This window comes from Cricetulus griseus, chromosome 4 (assembly GCF_003668045.3).
Source record: "Cricetulus griseus strain 17A/GY chromosome 4, alternate assembly CriGri-PICRH-1.0, whole genome shotgun sequence".
Lineage (NCBI taxonomy): Eukaryota > Metazoa > Chordata > Mammalia > Rodentia > Cricetidae > Cricetulus > Cricetulus griseus.
In genome coordinates this window covers 87,610,656-87,635,294 of record NC_048597.1, presented here as the reverse complement: position 1 = coordinate 87,635,294, position 24,639 = coordinate 87,610,656, and the positions used below count along the sequence as shown (strand labels likewise).

The following is a 24,639-nucleotide window of genomic DNA, read 5'->3' as shown; positions in this document are numbered from 1 at the left end:
TTTTCTATTCATCAAAATTATGCAGTTAAAGAATCAATCTCCTGGCTGTGCACAGCTGTTTCAAGCCCAGTAGATGCAATATTTTTATGAGGTAAATGCACAAGCACTTTTAATACACCCAAAGCTGTTACTAGACAAAAAAATGAAGTGACTCATGAGAGAAATTACAGACTGGAGCAACTGGTTTCCACAGCCAGTGATTCCACTACCTGTCCAAGTGGGGCTCCTCACCAGGGAATCATGATTCTGATGGGTCAGCCTGCTGAACTATAATTGTCCCCTAATGTATACTCTCAAAGAAGCACTTAAGCAAGGCAAAAGGAGGTTATGCCACAGTGGATGTATATCTCTCTGCAATTATGGTGCATGATTTGAGGATTTGCATCATTGATTTCAAGACATTAAATTTGTTAATGTTTCAACACATCTTTTTCTAGTACAAGATGAAATTCTGGAAGATATCCAAAGGTAATTAATGTCAAAATTTGCGAATTTAATAACCACAATTTACATTTTCATGGAATATGTCTAATGCTATCAGGTAGAGACCTAGTCACCTTATATAATAACAGCAGTATAACATAAAATACACTATATATTTAATCAAGCAAGACTATATGAGGAAACCTTTGTGGAAAATAAAAACAGCATGCCCTAGACTCAAAAGTAACTAAGAAATAAATGGCTTGGGACAGATTGTTTACTCTAAAATAAGATAAAATTATTGTGAAACCCAAATTGTGCTTCTATTTTTAAATGTTAGAACACAATTGGTGCCCATGATCCTAGGCCATATCTTCATCTACTACTGATAAGTGGATATGTTTGGGTTTAAACCCTCTTGATATAATCTCAGGACTCACTTAAGCTCATGAGCATTGATGTTCACTTTCAAACAGGTTATCATCAGGAAGGCTGCTGAACAAGTCAAGCAAACTTTTCATTCAGTCAAAGATAGATAAATAAAAGATGAACTCTGAATGTTTAGTGTACAATGTAATTTTGGCATTATGGATTACAATAATATTTGACATAGACATTAACACAGTTTGTGAACATGACTTCTAGTGATATGATATTAGATAAGTTAGTATTTGTCTGGTACATTGGTTGTTAATTATTCAATGCAACATTGTTCCTCAGAAGTTGAAGATTAAAACCCATTGTATTAATTTAAATATGTAATTAAATCATGGTGGAAGGATGACCCATCAGATAGGAACACTTGCTATATTTTCAGAGGCCCCAAATTTGGTTGTTAGCACCCACATAGTAGTTCACAACTATTTATAATTTTATTTTAAGGAATGTGACACATTCTTCTTCCCTCTGATGGGATCAGACATGCTGTTTGTGAACATACATATGTTACACAATTAATAAAAACCCAGTGACAGATATTGAAGTTCAAGCTGAAGGTCAGAAAAGCAAAGCAGCCAACTAGAGAGTTCTTACTTCTATCAAGGCTGGGGCAATTCTCGCCTCAGCATGACTTCAGACTGAATATACTGCACTCCTGTCTCCAGCCACCATATACTTCCTCTCTAGTGTGCTGAGAGTAAAGGCATGTGTCACCACTACCCAGCTTCTATTGCCAATGAGTGTGGCTGCTGAGATTAAAGGTGTGTAACACCATCATCTGTCCTCTATGTCTGTGGCTAACTTTACACTCTCATCTTCAGGCAAGCTTTATTAGATCATAAACAAAATATCACCACATTTCCCCTTTTTATCTAAAATAAAAAGAGGATTATAGGTAATAGAAGAAAAACTATATAAAATAAGTACAATAAATATATACAGTATGTAGGCAATAAATAAGCACATAAATAATGTCTAATCCATTTGCATTTGATAAATTTGGAGAAAATACTCAATTATCAATCCTATCTTAGTGAGTCCAAATGGTTGTACCTAGTTCACTTTCTATTCTAAATTTCTTCAAATTATCTTATAATACCTCTCAACCTTTTACACTTTACACCTGTTAGTGAGTTTCTTTTCTGAGTCTGTTAAACAAAGAAAAATATAACTATGACTATCAAGTCTTCAACTCCCTCAGAGACCTGAGAAGAAAATAATATTAACTGAGAAGCAGGAAGTGCAAGCAAGTGACTTCCAAAAAATGTGAGAAATAACAAAATCAGCTGTCTGCCTTAATAGGTACCCCAGGGTCCTCTGTAAAGTTGGGCATCCATATTTGGTATTCAGGTCTAAACTATTCAATAGACATTTCTATGAAGCAGAATTTTTGAAGGGCTGATCCACCCTGTCTTTGCAAGTTTTGTCAGTCACTCTCTTTTTTGTCCTGTTTTCACAACATACTGTCCAAACCTTGAATAAGATTAGAAATATATGAACAGTATGTTTTAACAAAATTAATCTCGAATTTGTATCAATTCTAAAATTTGAATACAATATATAAAAGTCTAACAATGTAAAATATTTAAACTAGTCATTGCTTTTTAGAAGTAGATTCAATAAGCTTCCTTTTTATCCTAGCATATTGTACTCCCCTTTTATTTTCAAAAAAAGAACCTGATTCTAATCTGCATTGTTTAGAGTTTTCCCTGACCATTATCAATAGCTACTTGTAACCAGTTTCCATAAACAATAGCAAGTATCTATAACCCAATGAACAACCAAAAGCCATCCACTCCAACCCTTTGGAATGTGGATATTATGTTTTAAATTGCTTCCTGCTCTCTGTAGGTTATGGCATCTTTAGGGGAGCCTAAAAAGAAAAATTATGGTTAATTGTCAAGCTCTGGGAGAGATAGCTCTATTATTTGTTGTGCAGTCTCTGTGTAATGTGAAAGTGCAGGGCTTGTCTCAAGTTCTGGCTAGAACAGTGTATGAGGCTGGATCATCTCAGCTAGTTACCTTGAAATTGTTTTGAGCAGTGTCTGTGAGGCTGGATCACCTCAGCTAGTAGTCACCTTGTAGACCAAAGCCAATCTTTAGTTGGCATTTTTCATCTTAGTGGTATTATCATAGCCCTGGTAGAATTATCGTGGTGGGGCCCCATTATGTTGGAGACTTCAAAGGTTGCTGTTAGCTTGTGTCATGGTTCTCTGCAGAAAGCTGCTAGACACTCAGGACCAAAATCTTGTACAGGAATGTAGATGACACCCTTTCTAAAGTTCGTTAGTAATCTGTATATGACCATTAATATCATGGCTAAAAATTAAAAATACATACATATATATCTTATACATTTTTAGATAGCATTTCTACCTCATGAGAAGCTTCAATGAGTCCATATAAAACCAAAGGACTATGAGACTAATAGCAATACTAATGGTCACTTAATTTTTGTTTTTCTTATGTCCCGTATTGAAAGGCCAGGATAAAGAAGACCCCCTCAGCAGACAAAATAAGGCCTAGGATATAAGTTGGCTAGCTGGTTCAGCAACTCTGTTCCAGGAAAAGGCTAGCCATAAAAAGTTAAGATTAGAATCTTACAAACAATCTTAAGGAATAGGGAGTTTCCCCTTGTGTTTTCCCTCGGGACCCTTCACTGGTATTCTTGGCATTTTGGGTTGGGGTTTCTTTCCTCACTGGTATTCGTGGTATTTTGGGTTGTGGCTTCTTTCTTTCTTTAAAAACCCCTATTCCCAGCCATTCGGGGTCGAAACTCCTCTACCCCTGCGTAGGATATGAGTCTCAGCCCCAGCGTGCTGGTTCCTGTCAATAAACCTCGTCGATTGCAGCAAGGACAGTCTCTCGTGAGTACTTGGGGGGTCACGTCATCCCGAGACTTGAGTGAGGATCTTCCCTTTCGGGGATACGCCTTACATTATCAGGTGAGACAAAGATTTTGGATTTTACTTTAACAAGATTGCTTGGATTTAGAGAAGGAAAGAACCACACTCCCAACTCCAATATCTGCTTTAATCTTTAATTTAACTGGGACTACAAAAAGACAATTTGAATTACATATCTGTAGGGAAATGCAGAAATAAATATTTGGGAAGATGTATGTAATTTAATCTTGTTGGAATGTGATATACCAATAGGCCAATTTACTCTTTTTCTTGAGACATTTTTTTCTTGATGATTTGTCCTTTTTCTTCAGATGCCTCATTTTTTCCATTAATCTTCAGATTCATTATACTTCATTCCCCTGAAAAGGCAAAACAAAAAATTTCCCCATCACAAATTTTGGGGAGGCTGTGTTTTGGCAAATTATATCTAATCAAATAAAATCATTTGTCAGTTTTACAGGTTAGTTCAGATTAAATGTCCATGCTGCTTGAGGAACTGTCATCTCTTCTACGTAAGAGGTGTCTCTTGTTCAAATAGAATCTTTATCACTTTTGATGTCAGTCATAGCTTTACTTCTCCTCTGTAAACAATAGCAAAACCCCTCCCATCCTAACATGTATCATGGTTTCCTTTCTGAGATCAACACATCCTTAAAGTATACTGGCTGATTTAATTCCATAGTTTTGTTTTCTATTTTCCAATGTCTCTCCACATCTGTTGTTTCTTTCTCATTTTCACCTAAAAATTCAAAATTCATACAGAATTTTCCAACACATTTCTGAGGGTCTTTATTATCCCTTTATTTTTATTTAGAGTATCCTTTAGAGTTTGATTTCATCTATCTATAACTCCCTCCCCTGTAGGATTGTATGGTATACCTATAATATGCTTCATATTTTAATAAGCAAAAATTGTTTCATTTTCGTAAGGATATATGCTGGAGCATTGTCTGTCTTTATTTGAACAGGTATACCCATAATGGCCATAGCTTCTAGCAAATGTGTAATTTACTGAACCATCCTTCTCTGAAGTCAAAGAGGGTGACCTTTGAAAACCTGAATAGGTATCAATGGTGTGGTGTACATGTTTTAATTTTCCAAATCCTACAAAATGTAAAACATTCATCTGCCAGATTTAATCCCTTTGAGTACCCTTTGGGGTTACTTCCTGCTGGTAGTGGAGTTTGATTGTATAAAGACCAAGTAGGACATTTCTTAATAATTTCCTTGGCTTATTGCCATGGGATGGAAAAGACTTTTTTCAAAAGTTAACTATTGACATGGTTTTCTTTTATGAAATTCTGAGGCCTATAGAACATTTCCTCTTAAATAGTTGATCAATTTCATCACTGCTTTGTGCTAGAGGGCCTAGTAGTTCTGTAAGGGATCAGATACGTGTTAGACATATGGGATGATTACTATTCCTGATTATGTCTTCTAACGGAATAAATAATAAAGTCAATTGCGTATCACCTGATATAAATTCAGTGGTTTCAATATACAAAACAACTCATTATGCATATCGCAAATCAGTAACTGTTGAAAAGTTCTGTAAAATCCATTAATACCAGGAGAATAGCATATGATTCTGATTTTGGACAGAATTATAAGGATATAGAGACATTTTACTTAAGTTTTTGATTTGTAACCTGCCTTTCCAGATTTATTTGCATCAGTATAGAATGTAGATGCTCTACATCTTGGTGTTTCTAGTACAGTGTGAGGAAGGAGTCAGTTAGCTCTCTTTATAATTTGAATTCTCTTGCTTTTGGAATATTTCTTGTTAACCTCTAACCAGAAATTACTGTAAGCTCTTTGCCAGGGCACACTTTCTGCCCATAATTAAGCAATTTCATCTTTATTAAACGGTATCACAATTTCTGCTGGGTCTATTCCTGCTAATTGATGAAGATTCAATTTTGCTTTTACAATTAACTCAAAGACCTTTCCACAACAGTTTTTAATATTTTACTCAGTTTATGTGGTAAAAACATCCATTTTATGATAATATCATTCCTCTGCATTAAAATTCTGGATGGGTATACTTGGAGGTAAATATGACCAGATTGCTCTTAAGCTTGAGATCCACAATCCTTGTGTGCCATCTGTAATATCTCTTTCAACAAAGTCAATTCTCTTTCTCATCTTCAGTTGTTAATTTCCTGGCACTAATTATTATGTATTTTCAACAATTTGGGGCTTTGCATAAACTCCTACTAATATGATTGTGTCAAGAAACTCTCTATATATACAGGGATACCTATGTACCTAACTAACCATACAATGTGCTCATTGTCTGCCATAAGGAAGATGAATATCTTAGCACCTATAAAGCCATAGCCTTAGTGTTGCTTCCATATTTACTCTAGTTTCACTCTGAAAACATTGATAGTTTCTAGTTGTAGACATTTTTTCTCTTTTTTCCAACTTTTTTATTTGAATTAGAATCAGGATTGTTTTATGCTGGAGAGAGACACAAGGCCTTGCTACCACTGAGAACATGCTGCACTCTGTGCTAAATATAAAATAAATTTATATTTAGGTTCAGCTACTCCTACATTAATTTCATGGGGAGAAAAGTTCATCTAACTGAAACAACTGGGGAGACAATTACTCAAATGAAGCCTCTACCAAAAGAAAGCGAGTGTAGGGTGAGAGAAAGAAGATTGCTCTTAGGGACCATCAGTGAGAAATTTGTATGCACCACTCATATCCAAATGATGTCTCTCTTCAGCTTCATCCATTTCTGAGGAAAATTCAGTTTACGAATGCTGCTGGAGACCAAATATGCTTTGATGAGAAGAAGAATCCTATGGAAAAGTATGATATACAAAACTTTGTGGGATATAATTATCATGATTCATTTGTAGTTAAAGTAGGAGAGTTTGTCTCCAAAAGTCCACAAGATAAAGGCTTGTTCATTAATGAAGTCCTGATCAAGTGGCCAAGCAACTTCAATCAGGTCTGGCTGAATATCAACATTTAATATGTCATCAAATATCTGAAAAGAGCTATGATAATTGATTGTATGATGCCTCTTTGAAATTTTAAAATAACTTAAAGATTCTAAGTTCTTAGCTGTGGTGTGAGCTTATGTGTGCATGCTCATGCATGTGCGTTCATGTGTTTGTTGAGGCCACAGTCCGCACTGGTTACCTTCCTCAATTGTTTTCATTTTATTATAAGCATGGTCTCAATCTCTCCAGATGTCACGTTTCAGCTTTAGCTGTACTCACTAGACAGCATGCCCCAGGCATTCTTCCAGTCTGCATGACCACCATATTGGGATTACAGACATACAGTTTGCACCTGACTTTTCTGTACTTACCTTCGGCAACATCACGTTCAGGACCTCATTGCTTATGCAGCAAGCACATTGAATACTGAACTATATCTTTAATCTAGTTTGATATCTTTAATTCTGAAATAAATCAATCTTTTGAATTTCACTTTGATGTATATATATATATATATATACATATATATATATATATATACATATATACATATATATACACAAGTATATATACGTACATATGCATGTATACATATATGTACACACACATATATACATATACATATATATATATATATACAAAAGAAAACACATATTGTTAGCTAATTCCTGTAGATAGAATTGGTGAATTGAATTTGAATTTATGTGTGTTCATTCATGCTGCAGTGAATGAAAAATCAGTGTTCATGAATTTATATACGAGTGTGTGTTTCTGTGTTCTTATACAGGCACACAATTGTGAATATACATATACAGAGGATTATTATACATGTATGCTGATCTCATTTCATCCCTCATTTAACACAACCCATACACATTCATGTTCACAGTCCTTGTAACAAACTAAATTATGGAGTTTTATACAAATCATCTCTATAACCGATGTTTGTGAACTGCCTGATTTTAGTGCTGGGAGGTAAATTCGGGTTTCTCTGTGAGAGCAGTATACACTCTTAACTGCTGAGCCAGTTCTACAGTCCTATTACCTGTTCATATAGAGATATTTGTAAGAGTGAAACAGAGTTTAACTTATGGCAAAAAACATGCCAAAGGGAAGGATAGAATTTTTCCTAGCATTCACACTTTCTGAAAGTATTAACAAGCTGAGTTTGTGTTAGAAGTATACTGGCTAATATTATTAACTAAGGAGCCAATTGATATATTCCTAAATGATGACATCACTAACATTTGGAAGAAAAAGCAGGGCACTATTCTGAGCATGGGGAGTCAAAGGTGAAACTAACAGTAATGAATCATAATTCAGTGTCTACAGAAAATCTACATGTGATGGAGTCAAGAGTAGCTGTGACTATCCACAATTTCCAAACCCTCTTCCAAGGAAAGTGAATCAGAGTGAATGGTGTGACTACAGGTTGGGGAAGGTAAACATAGAAACGGACAAGCAAGAGTGACTTGGTTTCTGCCTCCCTTCAACTGTTCCACAATTCATACAAGGAAGGAGTTCTGGCATGCTGTTTCTCAGGAGGGAATATTCAGTTATTAAAGACATTTCACAAAAGCTAGTAGAAGTCAAGCACAGTTTACTCACCATAAAGACACTTTGAAATTTTAGTTTAGTATCTGGAAGTGTGCTAACTTCCACTTTACACTCCATATAAACAATTCATAGTGCCACATAACTGTATACAACTTTGATAGTCTATGTGAAGTTTAAATTGTTTAGCTTAAATATATTCAAGCCTGTGACTGATGTGCAAATTTATGAAGAGTTTTTCTGTGTGTCCCTCAGAATCCTCAATCTGTATGTACAGAGAGCTGTGGTCCAGGTTTCTGGAAACTTACAGAAGAAGGAAGACCTGCCTGCTGTTTTTCTTGTGTGTTTTGTCCAGAGAGGCACATTTCCAACCAGACAGGTGAAAAACAATACCTTTCCCCAAACTGTTTGAAAATGTAGAAGGATAAAGCTAAGAAGTGACCATTGTGTTGGGATGCAGCTTTGTACTCCATGTCTCTTCCACTCATCCCTATATCCATTTATTAATAATCACTGCTGATGCCACATGATGTATGAACATTTGATTGGAAGCATCATGTGATTGTGTCACCTACATGACTACTTCCAAAAAACTGCCTTTCATTGAATGACAGTATCACCAAAATTAAAACAATGGTGTTTTAATTATTATGTGACGAGGGGACTTTCTTTTTGGTCCACTCTATTTGACGTTTTGTAAGTTTTTTGTACTTTCATTGACATGTCTTTCTTAAGCAGGCAAAATTTTCTTCCATGATTTTGTTGAGTATGTTTTCCGCACCTTCTAGTCGGGTTTCATTACCTTCTTCTATACCTATTATCCTTAGGTTGGTCTTTTCATGGTGTCCCATATTTCCAGGATATTTTGTGGTATGGATTTGTTGGACTTCAGATTTTCTTTGCTTGCTGAGTTTATTTCCTCTAGTTTATCTTCAGTGTCTTTGATTCTGTCTTCCGTCTCTTGTATTCTGTTGGTTATGCTTGCATCTGTGGTACCTGATTGTTTACTCAGTTTGCCATTATTTTATTGAGTATTATTGCATCAATGTTCATGAGGGATACTGGTCTGTAGTTCTCTTTCTTAGTTGTGTATTTGTGTGGCTTGGGAACCAAGGTAATGGTAGTCTTGTAAAGAGTTTGGCAATGAACCTTCTGCTTCTATTGTGTAGAACAATTTGAGGAGTACTGGTATTATCTCATGTTTGAATTTCTGTTGTATTTCTGCACTGAATCCATCTGGCCCTGGCCTTTTTTTTTGGTTGTGGGGGCTTTTGATGACTGCTTCTATTTCATTAGAGGTTATAGTTTGATTTAAACTGCTTATCTGTTCTTTGTTTAATTTTGGTAAGTGATATCTGTCCAGAAAATTGTCCATTTCTTTCAGATTTTCGAATTTTGTCGAGTACAGGTTTTCAAAGTATCACCTGATGATTCTCTGGATTTCCTCAGTGTGCATTGTTAGATCCCCTTTTCATTTCTGATTTTGTTAAATAGCATACGCTCTCTCTGCCTTTTGGTTAGATTGGATATAGGTTTGTCTATCTTGTTGATCTTCTCAAAGAACCAATTCTTTGTTTCATTGATTCTTTGTAATGTTTTCCTAGTTTTTACTTTATTGATTTCAGCCCCCAATTTGATTATTTCCTTGTGTCTACTCCTCTGTGGTGAGTTTGCTTATTTTTGCTCTAAGGCTGTCAGTTGTTTTGTCAATGCTCTAGTGTGACTTTTCTCTAGTTTCTTCAGGTGGGCACTTAGTGCTATGAACTTTCCTCTTACCACTGCTTTGGATAAGGATTTGGAATGATGAATTGAGGCAATTTCTGTTCAATGGTATTGTGGATGTTTCTGATATTTGTGGTCATTGTTCTGTTGAATTTAGAGTTGTCTTGTTCTCAATGGTGCTTTATGTTCTACTCAATATGCCTTCTTATTCTTTCCCCCATCTCTCTGATATGCCCAATGCTCTTTAGACTGGCCATCATAGTTTTCAAGACTTGGTGTGATTTGTTCTAGGCTATTCTGACTCTCACAGATTCCATTTAGTTATATGCTTGTATTCTTTTTTTGGTTGGTATTATAAGATTTATTAAAATAAAGCTATGGGTTAATAGAAACAGCAAAGAACCAAAGAATTAAAATGTAAGCTATGTAAAATCCCAACTTACACCCAGAGGTGCTACTAGTATTATTAGTGTCCCTTTATATTGATTTGTGTTTTGTTTTCTTTTCTTTCTCTTGCAGCTTACAAAACACTTTTTATGTTATTAAAATTATAATTATAATTCATTTAAAACTGTTTTTTATTGTTAGTATTTGGATTATGATATGCTTTAGGGATTTTCTTTTCTGATCTTCTCTATTGGTGTACTCTGTGCTTCTTCTATATGTATGGATGCTTCTTTCCTTAGTTTCAAGAACTCTTCATCGATGTAACTGACCTTGTTGAACAACAGGTCTAAGGTGTTGACCCGGAATTCTTCTCCCTCATCTATGCCAATAATTTAAAGTTCTGGTTTTCTCATAGTGCCCAACATTACCTTTCCTGTTTTAATTTTCTATGTTTTTTTTATTCTCTATTTTATCTTTGAATCCAAATTTTCTGCCTTCTGTATGATTCATTTGACTTGTAATCCTTTCCTTTTCTAGCAGTACTGTTTGTCTTATCAATTCTGTTTTCATTTCACCTTGAGTCTTCTTCACTATTACTATTTCCTTATTGAATTCCATGAGCAAGTTGGATGGACTGTATCATTTATTTCACTCTTACATTTGTGTTCACTTATTCATCACCAAGGTATATATTCTCCTTGAGTAATTTCTTCTTAGTTTCATTGAACTGTTTGTTTGGGTCTTCTTTAAAACCCTGTAAAATACTCTATGAAGTGAATATACTGTTTTATATTCTGTGTCCTGAATTTTATTTGGTAATTCTCATTTGAAAACATTTTTTTCCAGACTGGTAGGTATTGGAGATAATATACTTGCTAGATCTTTCCTATCGTTGGTATCTTTTGTTGATATTTTGAGCAGGTGAATTTTTGTAACTTCTAATACTCATACACAATGCAGATTGGGGCAAGAGAAAGTATATACACACTTGACAAGCCTAGAGGTTTACATAGCCTAGGTGTAATTAAATCAATTGTTCAGGAGGTCTGGGATGGTAGACAGCACATAGGCACTTTAGAGTCTTGTGCTATTGTAGAAGTATTGCTTGGCATAACTGAACAGTGTCAGTAATTTGAGATAGGACACACTACTGAATATTTCTCTGCGCACAGTGTTATTACAGTACCCATGCACCCACCCAACAGGAGCTCTCTGATAGCATTTGTCCTTAAGAGCAGAACAGAATTGTCACAATCCATGCCAATGTTTATATATGCCAGAATATTAAATTCTTAAAAATATATAACCCGACTTTTCAACAGTAAATGAATAATAATGCTGAAAATTTTTATGTTAATAACTATAGAACACAAATATTCAACCAACATCAATATGATTCCATTCAGAACCAAAATATTTCTTCTTTAAAAATATCTTTAAGCATACTCAAGGTTGTTATTAAGAATGATAACAAAAATGAAACTATAGGTCCTTCCTACACCCTCTGCATTCCTCCTGTCACCTAAGGTGAGTCTGGTCGCTGCCCTGCCCCCAAACTCCCTCATCACCCCCTGCTAGCTTCATCCAGAGTCTACCCCTGGACAAGAGTGGACCTGCCCAGAACAGAAGGCCCATATTGAGTCTGGACACACCTCACCCTTGTCCTCCCTGCCCCCTCTGGCCTCCACCTGCTGCCTGTGAGAGGGAGACACCCAACCAGCACCCACTGGAAGAAGGGATTGGAAGATGACACAATAAGAACACACCCAACAACAGAAAGACCAATATGACAACACCAGTATTTAGGGACTACACACCTGCAAGATCTGAAAAGCCAAATGCAGAGGATGAAGAAGAGATGGGACTCAAAAATTATCTTATGGGGATGATAGAGACCTTTAAAGAGGAAAAAAGAAAATCCCTTAAAGAAATAGAAGAAAAACAAGCAAATAATTAAATGAAATGAAGGAAAACACAAACCAAAAAAATAAGAAAGAAAAAATCTCTTAAAGAATCTAAAGAAAAAGAAACAAACAAGCGAAGGAAAAAATTCAAACAGTTCATGGTTTGAAAGCAGAATTAGAAACAAAAAGGAAAACAGAGAATGATGTGATACTTGAAATAGAAAAGCTAGGTAAACGATCAGGGAACTCTTCACGTAAGCATAACCAATGGAATACAAGAGACGGAAGATAGAATCTCTGGCATCGAGAACTCAATAGAGGATATACAGTCATCCACCAAGAAAATCTCAAATCCAACAAGTCCCTAACACAAAATATCCATGAAATATGGGATGCTATGAAAAGACAAAAACCCAACAATAGTAGGTATGGAAGATGGAGAAGAAATTCAGCTCACAATTACAAAAAAAATAAAAAAACTTGTAGAATAAAATTTCCCCATCGTACAGAATAATATTCCTATGAAAGTACAAGAAGCTTACAGAACACCAAATAGATTGGAACACAAAAGAAGTCCCCTCACCACATAATAATCAAAATACCAAATTTACAAAATAAAGAAAGGATATTAAGAGCAGCAAAGGAAAAAGCCAAGTAACATATAAAGGCAGACCTATCTGAATTACATCAGACTTCTCAATTGAAACTTTGAAAGCCAGAAGATCCTGGATAGATGTTCTACAAACGCTAAGAGAACATGGATGCCAGCCCAGACTACTGTATCCATCAAAGCTTTCAATCACTATCAATGCTGAAAACAATTATTCCATGACAAAATTATATTTAAGCAATACATATCCACTAATCCAGCCCTACAGAAACTACTGGAAGGAAAACTCCAACACAACGAAGCTAACTACAAAGAAGGTAAAGTTATACAATGGAAAAAAGAAAACATCTTCAACAAATGGTGTTGGTACAACTGGATTCTGACAGGTAGAAGATACACCCATATCTATCGCCAAGCACAAAACATAAATCCAAATGAATCAAAGACCTCAACATAAATTCAGCCACAGTGAACATCCTAGAAGAGAATTAGGTGGTACCCTTGAATAAATTAGTAAGTAGACTGCTTTCTGAACATAACATCAGTAGCACAAATATTGAGATCGACAATTAAAAATGGGACCTCTGGAAACTAAGAAGCTTCTGTAAGGCAAAGGAAAGAGTCAGCAAGATACAATGCCAGCCCACAGAATGGGAAAAGATATTCACCAACCCCACATCTGACAGAGGGCCGATCACCAAAACATACAAGGAACACAAGAAGGTAGCCTCCAAAACACCAAACAATGAAATTTAAAAGAGGAGTGCAGAACTAAATAGAGCATTCTCAACAGAGGAATATAAAATGGCTGAAAGACACTTAAGAAACTACTCAACATCCTTAGCTGTCAGGGAAATGCAGCTCAAAACGACTCTGAAATACCACCTTATTCCTATCAGAATGGCTAAAACCAATAACACCAATGACAGTCTATGATGGAGAGGATGTGGAGAAAGTGGAACACTCCTCCATTGGTGGTGGGAGTGCAAACTTGTAAGACTACTTTGGTGGTCTTACAGTATGGCGACTCCTCAAGAAAATGGGAATGAGTATACCACAAGATCCAGCAATTCCACTCCTAGGTAAATACCCAAGAGAAGCACATTCATATACCAAGGACATATGTTCAACCATGCTCATGTCAGCATTATTTGTAATAGCCAGAAACTGGAAGAAGCCTAGATGCCCCTCAAATGAAGAATGGATACAGGAAATGTGGTACATTTACACAATGGAGTACTACTCAGCAGGAAAAAACAATGGAATCTTGAAATTTGCAGGGAAGTGGATTGAACTAGAAGAAACCATCCTGAGTGAGGTAACCCAGTCTCAAAAGATAAACATAGTATGTACTCATTCATATATGATTTTTAGACATAGAACAAAGGATTACCAGTCTACAATCCACACTGCCAGAGGAGCTAGGAAACAAGGAGGACCCCAAGAGAAGTTTGCATAGACCCTTGAAGAAAGGAAGGGGGTTCCAAACCCCTGAACAAAGTGGGAGCATGGGGAATGGGTAGAGAGGATGGAGGTGGGAAGGGAAGAAGGGGAGGGGGGTGGAAAACAAGAGAACTGAGACAGGGGGGAGTAGAGGAAGGCAAGAAAGGAGATGCCTTGATAGCAGAAGACAGTACAGGTTGGAGAGAGGTCTGGCACAGGGGAAATGTTAGGGGATCCACAGGGATGACCCCACCTAAGAATTCAAGCAGTGGTGGAGAAAATGCCAAGATGCCCTTCCCCAATAATGAGATTGGTTTCTACCTTGCTTAGCATTCCTAGAGCCTTCATCCAGTAGCTGTTCAAAGCAGAAATAGGTTCCCAAGCTAAGCACTGAACCATACTACTGGAATTCATTTGTGGAGAGAGAGGTGGGATGTCCAGAGGAGCCAAGAAGGGGCTGGAGAGACCTGCAGAATCTGTGGATCTGACATAGTGAGAGCATGGAGACCCTAGTCATAAAGCTTGAGGAAACAACATTGGACCGAAAAAAGCATTCTGAATGTGGGTGCCAGCTAGGAGGCCAAGGCAGTCTATGAATCCTCTAACAGTGGAGCCAGTCTTCAACACTAGAGCATAAATGGACGGTGGAAGCCCATTTCCTATGAAGAGATACAGTTGCAGCCCAGATACAGCAAGGAAGGCCTGGGCCCTACCCCAAACCATATAACAGACTTTGAAGGTCCCTGATGGAGGGCCTCACTGTCCGTGGGGAGAAGTTGGTGGATGGGTAGGGAGGTTCCTGGGGAACATGGGAGGATTGGAGGGTGAGGGAATGGGGGGATGGATATATAAATATGAGAGGTAATTAAAGAATTTAAATAAAAAAGAAACATGCAAAAATGAACTATATGGAATGGAAAAGAATATTCTGAAGCTGGGATTACAACATTTATAAAAGGTAAAAGAGTAGTATCAGTGTGTGGTTAAATATTTGAAGTCCACCAATACCTGAGATCTTGGGGAGCTGAAGGCTGCTGGGGTAGAGGGAATGTTATTTCTCCTGTCTCCTGATAGCTTTGCCAAGGTACAGCACATTTCCCTACACACACATGCACATTGGTATTGCAATTGGAATTAATGATTATGAAAAGAGAAAAATCAATGCAAAGGGAAAATTATTGTAGGGCAGTCAGGCAAGTATTGGAAGTAGTGTGACCACAACTTATTTTCAAACATTAGATGTACAAATGTTGAATAAAAAATAAACACAAGTCTCTTAAAATAAAACATTTTAGGGTAACTTCAATGAAACTTGTGACAGTGTTATACAGTAAATAGTTTCAGCTATTGGTAAAGATGGAATGATCACCCTTGCTCAAGGATCTATATAATTAAGAGGAAAAATGGGACCATCCCACAAAAAGAAATATACAGACATATTGTGTTCTCCATCACAATGCCAGCACAATTTTCCACTTAATTATAAAAATTTAACTACATATACAATATGAAAAAGAAAAAAGTTTAGGATAGCTGAAATAATCCTGAACAATTAAAATGTTCTGAAAGTAACATCATGCAAAATTTCAAGATTTACTATAAAATAATAGTCCCAAAACAGCATGGTATTGGCATAAAAACAGACACATTGGTCAATGGAATTGAATTGAAGACATAAATCAACCCACATATGAACACTTCATTTTTTATAAATAATCCAGAAATACACACTGGAACAAGTGGTGTTGGTCTATTTGGTGTCTGTATGTAAAGAATGCAAATAGACACATATTAATTATCCTGTACAAAACCCAACTTCAAATGGATCAATGACCTCAATATAAGACAAGATATACTGAATCTCAGAGAGAAGAAAGTGGAGAGTAGAATTCAACTCATTTTCACAGTAAATGACCTTAATAGATGTTCACAAAGAAAATCAATTAATAAGGGGTTCCACATGACTCCAAAGAAGTTCTGTACAACAAGTACACCAGAATCTCTGCCAAGTGATAGCCCATTTTGGGAAAATGTTTTTTTAAGAATTACACTTCTAATAGATGGCTAATATATACAATGTGTAAAAAACTCCAAAGAAAAGTTAACATCAAGAAAACAAATAAGACAAAATGGCATTTTCAAAAATTGTTCAACATCTTTAGTCATCAGAAAATGCAAATCAAAACTACATTGAGATTTCATCTTACAACAGTCAGAATGGCCAAGTCAGTAAAACAAAGGGCAGTACTTAATTAATGGAAAACATATGAGGAAAGGGGAACATTTTTCCATTGCGGGTGGGAGTGCAAACATGTACAGACACTATGGAAATCATGGTGTCTGTTTCTCAGGGAGCTGGGAATAGATCTACCTCATGATCCAGCTACAAAACTCTTTGGTTGTATCAAAAGGAATCTAAAACCTATTAAAGAGAAGCTTAACCATGTTCACAGATGTAGACATTGAATTCAGATATAGCCCCTGCTAGCACTGTGAGGACTCCCAAAAGAAGACCAATCTACACCTAAGTAGCTAAGGTGCAGAGCACCTCAGTTAGTCCCATGAAAGCTCCCTGCTTGGTGGTTCAGTCTCTTTGAGACCTTATTATCTCGGGTTAGTTGGTTCTGTGGGTTTTATTTTGGTAATCTTAACACCAGTGGCTCCTACAATCTTTCCTAACCCTCTTTATAAGGGACTCCCCAAGATCTGCCTAATACTTGGCTGTTGGTCTCCAAATCTGTTTCCCTCAGTTGCTGGGTAAAGCCTCTCTAGTGATTGTTGTACCTGGTATCTATTTCTCTGTATCTGTGCATTGTAGCATGGTTCCCCCTTACTTTATGGCTCATTCTTTTTTATTTTGCAGATGAGGAAAGGTAGCCATGTCATAATGGCCCTTACTTTTCTTTTTTCTCTAAATTTTATTTAAATTAGAAACAAGAGTGTTTTATATGTCAATCCCAGTTCCCTCTCCCTCCCGTCCTCCCCTGCCTGCCCACAAACACCCTACATATCCCATACCCTTTCTGCTCCATACAAAGTTGTGTATAGTTCCAAGGTCTGTAAAGAACTGTGATGGAATTTTGTTAAGAATTTCACTTAATCTGTAGATTATTTTTTTGGAAAGATGGACATTTTACTATATTAACCCTGCCAATCTGTGAGCATGGGAGATCTATCCATCTCCTGTTATCTTCTCTGATTTCTTTCTTTAAAGACTTGAATTAACTTAGTTCAGGTCTTTCACTTATTTGATTAGAGTTACCCCAAGAGATTTTATATTATTTGCAGCTATTGTGCAGGGTAGTGTTTCCCGGAATTCTTTCAAGCCTGTTTATCACTGTATCATTGTATATAAGAGGGCTACTATTTTATGAACCTATTTTATATTCAGCCACTTTGCTGATGTTATGTATCAGTTGTTGGAGTTCCCTGGTAGATTTTTGTGGCCCATCATATGAACTATAATAACATCAAATAATGATGCATTTAATTCTTCCTTTCCAATTTGTATCCCCTGATGTCATTTAGTTGTCTTGGTGCTCTAGCTAGAACTTCAAGTACTCTATTGAATAGATATGGAGAGAGTGGACAGTCTTGTTTTGTCCCTGATTTTTGTGGAATTGCTTTGAGATTCTATTTAATTTAAATTGGACTATCAACTTGCTATATATTGACTTTTTTTTGTTTTTTTGAGACAGGGGTTATTATTTGTTTTTTTTTGTTTGTTTGTTTGTTTTGGTTTTCCAAGACAGGGATTCTCTGTGTAGCTTTGGAGCCTATCCTGGCACTAGCTCTGGAAACCAGGCTGGCCTCGAACTCACAGAGATCTGCCTGCCTCTGCCTCCCTAGTGCTGGATTAAAGGCGTGCACCACCAATGGCCAGCTATATAATGAATTTATTATGTTTAGGTCTGTTCCTTTTATCCCTGATCTCTTCAAGACTTTTATAATCAAGGGCTGCTGGATTTTGTCAAAGGCTTTCTCAGCATATGATGAGATAATCACTTGCTTTTTTTCTTTCTGTTTTTGTTAATATGGTGGATTACAATGACAGAATTTTTTAATGTGGAACAATCTCTGATTCACTGATGAAACCTACTTGATGATGGTGATGATCTCTTTATTGTGTTCTTAGATTCAATTTTCAAGTATATTATTGCTTCAAAGTGCATAAGTGAAAATGGTCTGGAATTCTCGTTCTTTTTAAGTCTTTGTGCATTTTGGGTGCCAGGGTGACTGGACTCATAGAATGAATTTGGCAATGTTCGTTCTGTTTCCATTTTGTAGAATAAATTGAGGCATATTGGTATTAGTTCTTCTTTGAAGGTCTAGTGGCCTTTGGCTCTTTTAATGACTGCTTGTATATCCTTGGGTGTTATAGGTCTATTTAAATTGTTTACCTGATCTTGATTTAAATTTAGTAAGTGATATCTATTGAGAAAATTGTCCCTCTCTTTTAGATTTTCCAATTTTGTTGAGTAAAGTTTTTGAAGTATGACCTAATGATTGTTTGAGTATCCTCAGTGTCTGTTGTTATTTCCTTCTTTAGGTTTCTGATTCTGTTAAGTTGGATATTCTCTCTTTGCCTTTTGGTTATTTTGCATAAGGGCTTCTCTATCTTGTTGATTTTCTCAAAGAACCAACTCTTTCTTTCCTTGATTCTTTGTATTGTTCTCTTTGTTTCTATTTTATTGAATTCAGCCCTCAGCTTGATTATTTTATAACATTTTTCTCCTCTTAGGTGTGTGTGTGTGTGTGTGTGTGTGTGTGTGCGTGTGTGTGTGTGTGTGTGTGTGTCTGTCTGTCTGTCTGTCTGTCTGTCTGTCTGTCTGTCTGTATTCTTTGTATTTGGCTGGTGTAAGAGTATATATTCTCTGTATTTTAATGGATTTGGTTAACTTTGTTAGGTTACTGTTTTCCTACTAGTAACTTTTGTAGGGTTGGAATTGTGGTTAGATATTACTTAAATTTGATTTTGTCATGAATTATCTTGGTTTCTCCATCTATGGTGATTGAAAATTTTCCTGGGTATATTAGTCTGGACTTGCATCTGTGGTCTCTTAGACTCTGCAAGACATTTGTCTATGATCTTATGTTTTTTGAGTCTCCACTGTGAAGGTAGGTTTAATTTTTAAAGTTTAATTTTAATTTTAAAGTTTAGTAGTCTTTTCTTGTTCGCTAAGTTTAGTGTTTTAGGTATTATGTGACACAGAGACTTCTTTTCTGATCTAATCTATTTGGTGTTCTGTAAGCTTCTTGTACAATAGTTTAATAGGCATGCCCTCTATAAGCCAGAGAAATTTTCTTGTTTGATTTTCTTTAAAGTATTTCCATGATATTTATGCTGAGATTCTGCTCTTTCTTCTATTTCCATTAGTCTTAGGTTGGTGTTTACATGATGTTAGAGATTAATTGAATGTTTTATGGTAGGCGTTTCTCAGCTTTAATATTTTTTTCCTAATGGCATTATTACTTTGCTCTTGCATCCTCAAAACCTGGGATTCCCTCTCCCATTCCTGTAATCTGTTAGTGATGCTTGCATCTATACTGCCTATTCTCTCACCTAGATTTGGCATTTCCTGAATTCCCACAATTTGTGTTTTTATTGCTTCTATTTTGATTTTCGTGCCTTGAATAGTTTCCTTACCTGTTTTTTTTTTTTCTTAGCTTTGTAGCATTCTTTGAGGGATTTGTTGATTTCCTCTAATTTTTTGATTAGCATTGCATCAATTACTCTAAGTGAGTTTTTCACTTCCTCTTTAAGGACACTTCTCATGTTCCATAAAGTTGATTTTGAGGTCATTTTCTTGTGCTTTCACTGACTTGTAATATTCAGGTATTGCTGTCTTAGGATAGATGGGCTTTGGTGGTGTTGCATTGCCCTACCTGTTGTTTATTGTATTTCTTACCCTGCAATTTAGGCATCTTGGGTTGGGATGATTAGTTTTAGTCCCTGATTTCTGGATGCATGTATTTTTTACTTGTTTCCTCTTTCTACTATTTTCTTCCTGGTTTTCTAGTAACGGGCACAACCTCAGTTCCACTTGGGAATCTGTTCAAGTTGACCCTTTCGTGGTTATCTTGGCCTTTCTTGTAGCTTGGGTACTGTAGACTTCTGTCTGTCCAAATAGAGAGTTGACTCTCTGGTGGTTATCTTGGCCTTGGTCCTAGTTGGTGCTCTGTAGACTTCTGAGTGGTTTGTCCTTCACCTAAGCAGCTGGAGTCTAACCAAGCTGGTTTGGATTAGCTTCAGAACTCTTTAAAGGATAACTGGACAGTTTTACATCATCTGAAGAAGATGATTACTATTTGAATTTCATTTGTCCAGAAAACAGTTATAATCTTGTCATTACATGGAATATCCTGATGTGGACATCCCAGAAAAGGGGGATTCTAAATAGTTGGTTACCTTGACATTATAGTAAAGCAGAATGTGCCAGGCTACATAAAACATCAGTGGAAGACACTCTTAGTGGATTGAATATGGAATGAGTAAATCCTTGTAGAGGCTGAAATGTTGGTTCATTTCTCCCATAGATCAGCAGGAGTGTATCCCTTGTCCAATTCAAGAGTACCCAAACCCTGAGAGAAACAACTGCCTTCCCAAGTCAATGACATTCCTATCTTTGGAAGATTCTCTCGGGTTGGCTCTGGTCTGTGTAGCTCTCTGCTTCTCTGTCAGCACAGCTGTAGTTTTGGGGATCTTCCTCAAACATCAAGACTCGCCCATCGTTAAGGCCAATAACCGGACACTCAGCTTCATCCTGCTCATCTCCCTCCTCCTCTGCTTCCTGTGTTCCCTTCTCTTCATTGGCCAGCCAAGCACAGCCTCCTGCATATTACAACAAATTACATTTGCACTCGTCTTCACTCTGGTTCTTTCCACTGTTTTGGCCAAAACTATAACTGTAGTTCTGGCCTTTAGAGTTGTAACACTAGGAAGAACAATGAGAAGTCTGTTTGTCTCGGGCATCTATAACTCTGTCATCCCCATCTGTTTCCTGATGCAGCTTATTCTCCTGGGAGTCTGGATGGGAACCTCACCTCCCTATATTCAAGCAGATGCACATTCTGAACATAGTTACATCATCATTTTGTGCAACAAGGGCTCAGTCACTGCTTTCTACTGTGTGCTGGCATACTTGGGGATCCTGGCCCTAGGAAGCTTCACTGTGGCTTTCCTGGCTAGGAACCTGCCTGACACATTCAATGAATCCAAGTTCCTGACATTCAGCATGCTGGTGTTCTGCAGTGTCTGGGTCACCTTCCTCCCAGTCTACCACAGCACCAAAAACAAGGCCATGGTGGCTGTGGAGGTCTTCTCCATCTTGGCCTCCAGTGCAGGACTGCTAGGGTGCATCTTTATCCCAAAGTGCTACATTATTCTCCTAAGACCTGACAAGAACTCTTTGAAATGCTTCAAAAATAAAACAAAATATAGACAAAACCGATTAATTTGATGAATTAAGTATCTCTCATAAAATCCCTTAGTAAAGTGAAATTAGTTACCTATTTTATAGCAAGTTTTTTCTGAAATGTATATTTAAAAAAATAAAAGATCCCCCCTTTGTGTCATATATACTCTACCTCAGATGTAAATAATTGATGAAAACACCTTCTAATAAGTTATACATGTTACATATTAACTTCTAGCCCATATAAATATTCCAATTCAATTGCATGACAGTAGCTGAAATAAGTAATACATAAACTAAATGTTTTTAATTTTAGTCTTTTAATTTTTTGGAGTAAAGCATAGCTTTGTGTGCTAATTTAGATACTTCCGTAGAGCAAGCAAAGAACTTTCCCTCTGCTAAAGGATCTTGCAAACACATCCAATAACTCCAGAAATATGGTGAAGAATTCTCAAAAAACTAAAGATAAATCTTACTGTTCCTTGACATATGCACAAAGGAATTGACATCTTCCTCCTGAGATACTTGCTTAGCCATTCTCATTGCTTTTCTTTAATGATATATAGGAAATGGAAACACCTCAATGTCCTTCAGTGGATAAATGGATAATGAAAATGTTGTACACATAAATGGGTAGAGATAGAAAAATATATGTTGAGTTAAGTAACCCATACCCAGAAAGACAAATGACACATATTCTCTCTATTCTAAGGCATCTAGTTACAATCTTTAGATGTGAGGATTCACCCTGAGATAAGTGTAGAAACCATGAGAGGGTAGGGAAGCAATGGAAGGTAGAATATCAAGGTAGAAGTGATTTGATTTGGGAAATGGGTAAAAGGGAGTACTCAAATTGTGAATAATGTAGTGATTCATCACGAACTTCTAAATACATTGTTAATCATAAACATGAATAATATTGAAACTTGAAATAAGGAAGTAGGTTTAATAACTGTAAGGTATATCTGAAAAATCATAATCAAGTATACTATGAACTGTCTCTCTAAATATATCCATAATATATATAACTACATGCATAAGTATGCAAGTGTAAAATTTAAAGGGAAAATCTACAACCAATACTTTATTTTATTTATTTACTTATATTTATTAGCTCAAATTCAGAACAAACTTGATTCACATGTCAATCCCTTCTCCCTCTCCCCTCCTATCCCAACCCGACATACCCCCACCCCATCCACTCCCCAGGCATGGTAGGGCCCAATGGGGGCTCCACAAAGTCTGTCCCGCGCTAACCGCCTCACCAGCAAAAAGGACACGGGGACACTCCTCAGGATCCTTCTGCAGTAAAGCTTTAATGCCTCTTGAGAGGAAAGGCATAAGCTTACAAAATGGAGACCCTGAACGCCCGAAAACCCCTCCTTATATAGGCTGGCAACCGTCGCCTCAGGAGTGTTACATTCTGACTGGCTGAAACCCTCGGACCATGTGACGTCAGCTGATCGAACCATATGACGTCATGGGAGGGGCGGAGACTAAGGGCAGGAAAGTTACAAAGTTACCCATTGCGCATGCGCACAGCTTCCAATGGCTCCTTACATACGCACCGGCTCCTAACACACAAAGTCCACCACATCATCCTGGGCTGGGCCTAGGATGGGCCCTTACCCAAGTGTCCAGTGTAAGAGTACATCCCTTCACATGGGATGGACTCTCAAAATAGCTTCTTACACCAGGGAAAACTACTAATCCACTACCAGAGGCCTCCTAGAATGCTGAGGCCTCCTCATTGACATTCATGTTCAGGGGTCTGGATCAGTCCTGTACTGGCCTCTCAGACAGCATCTGGGGTCGATGTGTTCCCACTTGTTAAGGCCAGCTGTCTGTGGGTTTCTCCAACCTGGCAACAACCCTTCAATCTTCATTCCTCCCTCTCTGCAACTAAGTTCTAGAGTTCAGATCAGTGTATATCTGTGGATGTCTGTCTCTGCTTCCATCAGCCACTGGATGAGGGCCCTTGGATGGCATAAAAAGTAATCGTAATTCTCATTTTAGGGGAAGGGCGTTTAGGATATCCTCTCCACCCTAGCCTGGATTGTCAGTTCGTGTCATCCTTGTATGTCTCTGGAAATCTCCCTAGTGCCAGATCTCTCTTCGGACCTATAATGGCTCCCTCTGATATGGTATCTCTCATCCTGCTCTCTCTCCTCTATTCTTCCCCCAACTCAATATTTCTACTCCTCCATTTCCTCCTCTCCTCTTCTCTTCTCCTCCTCTCATTCTGGCAGCTCCCTCTCACCTACCCTCATGCTCCCAATTAGCTCAGGAGTTCCTGCCCCTTCCCAATTCTGGGGTCCATGCAGTTATCCTTAGAGTCCTTTATTTTTCCAAGTTTTTTTGATGAAGAGGATTATAATCTGGTAATCCTTTGCTCTATGTATAAAATTCATATATGAGTGAGTACATACCATGTTTGTCATTTTGTGACTGGGTTATCTCACACAGGATGGTTTCTTCTAGTTCCATCCATTTGCCTGCAAATTTCAAGATTCCATTGTTTTTTTCTGCTGAGTAGTACTCCATTGTATAAATGTACCACATTTTCTCAATCAATTCTTCAGTTGAGGGGCATCTAGGTTGCTTCCAGGTTCTGTTGGGGAGGCCAGTACAAGACTGATCCAGACCCCTGAACATGGATGTCAATAAGGAGGCCTCTGCACTCCAGGGAGCCTCTGGTGGTGGATTAGTATTTTCCTTGGTGCAATAAGGGAAGTTGAGAGCCCATACCTGGTGAAGGGTTACACTCTAGTCCTGGTCACATGGGGAAGGTCCCAGGACCAGCACAGGAAGATTTGGTGGACTTTGCAGAGCCCCCGTTGAGGGCCCTAGCCTGCCTGAGGAGAGGTGGGTGGATGGGGT

The 24,639-nt window shown here is 37.3% G+C and overlaps 1 protein-coding gene across 1 annotated transcript in view; it reads left to right on the top strand.

Moving 5' to 3' along the window:
* Nucleotides 1-21,804, top strand: part of LOC113835673 (vomeronasal type-2 receptor 116-like) — a 50,725-nt gene extending 28,921 nt beyond the window's left edge. The window contains exons 5-7 of the mRNA XM_035444158.1: nt 6,502-6,729; nt 8,534-8,657; nt 20,882-21,804. Of these exons, the coding sequence (XP_035300049.1) occupies nt 6,502-6,729; nt 8,534-8,657; nt 20,882-21,804 (1,275 nt within the window). The remainder of the gene's footprint in view (nt 1-6,501; nt 6,730-8,533; nt 8,658-20,881) is intronic.
* Nucleotides 21,805-24,639: the final 2,835 nt, after the last annotated feature.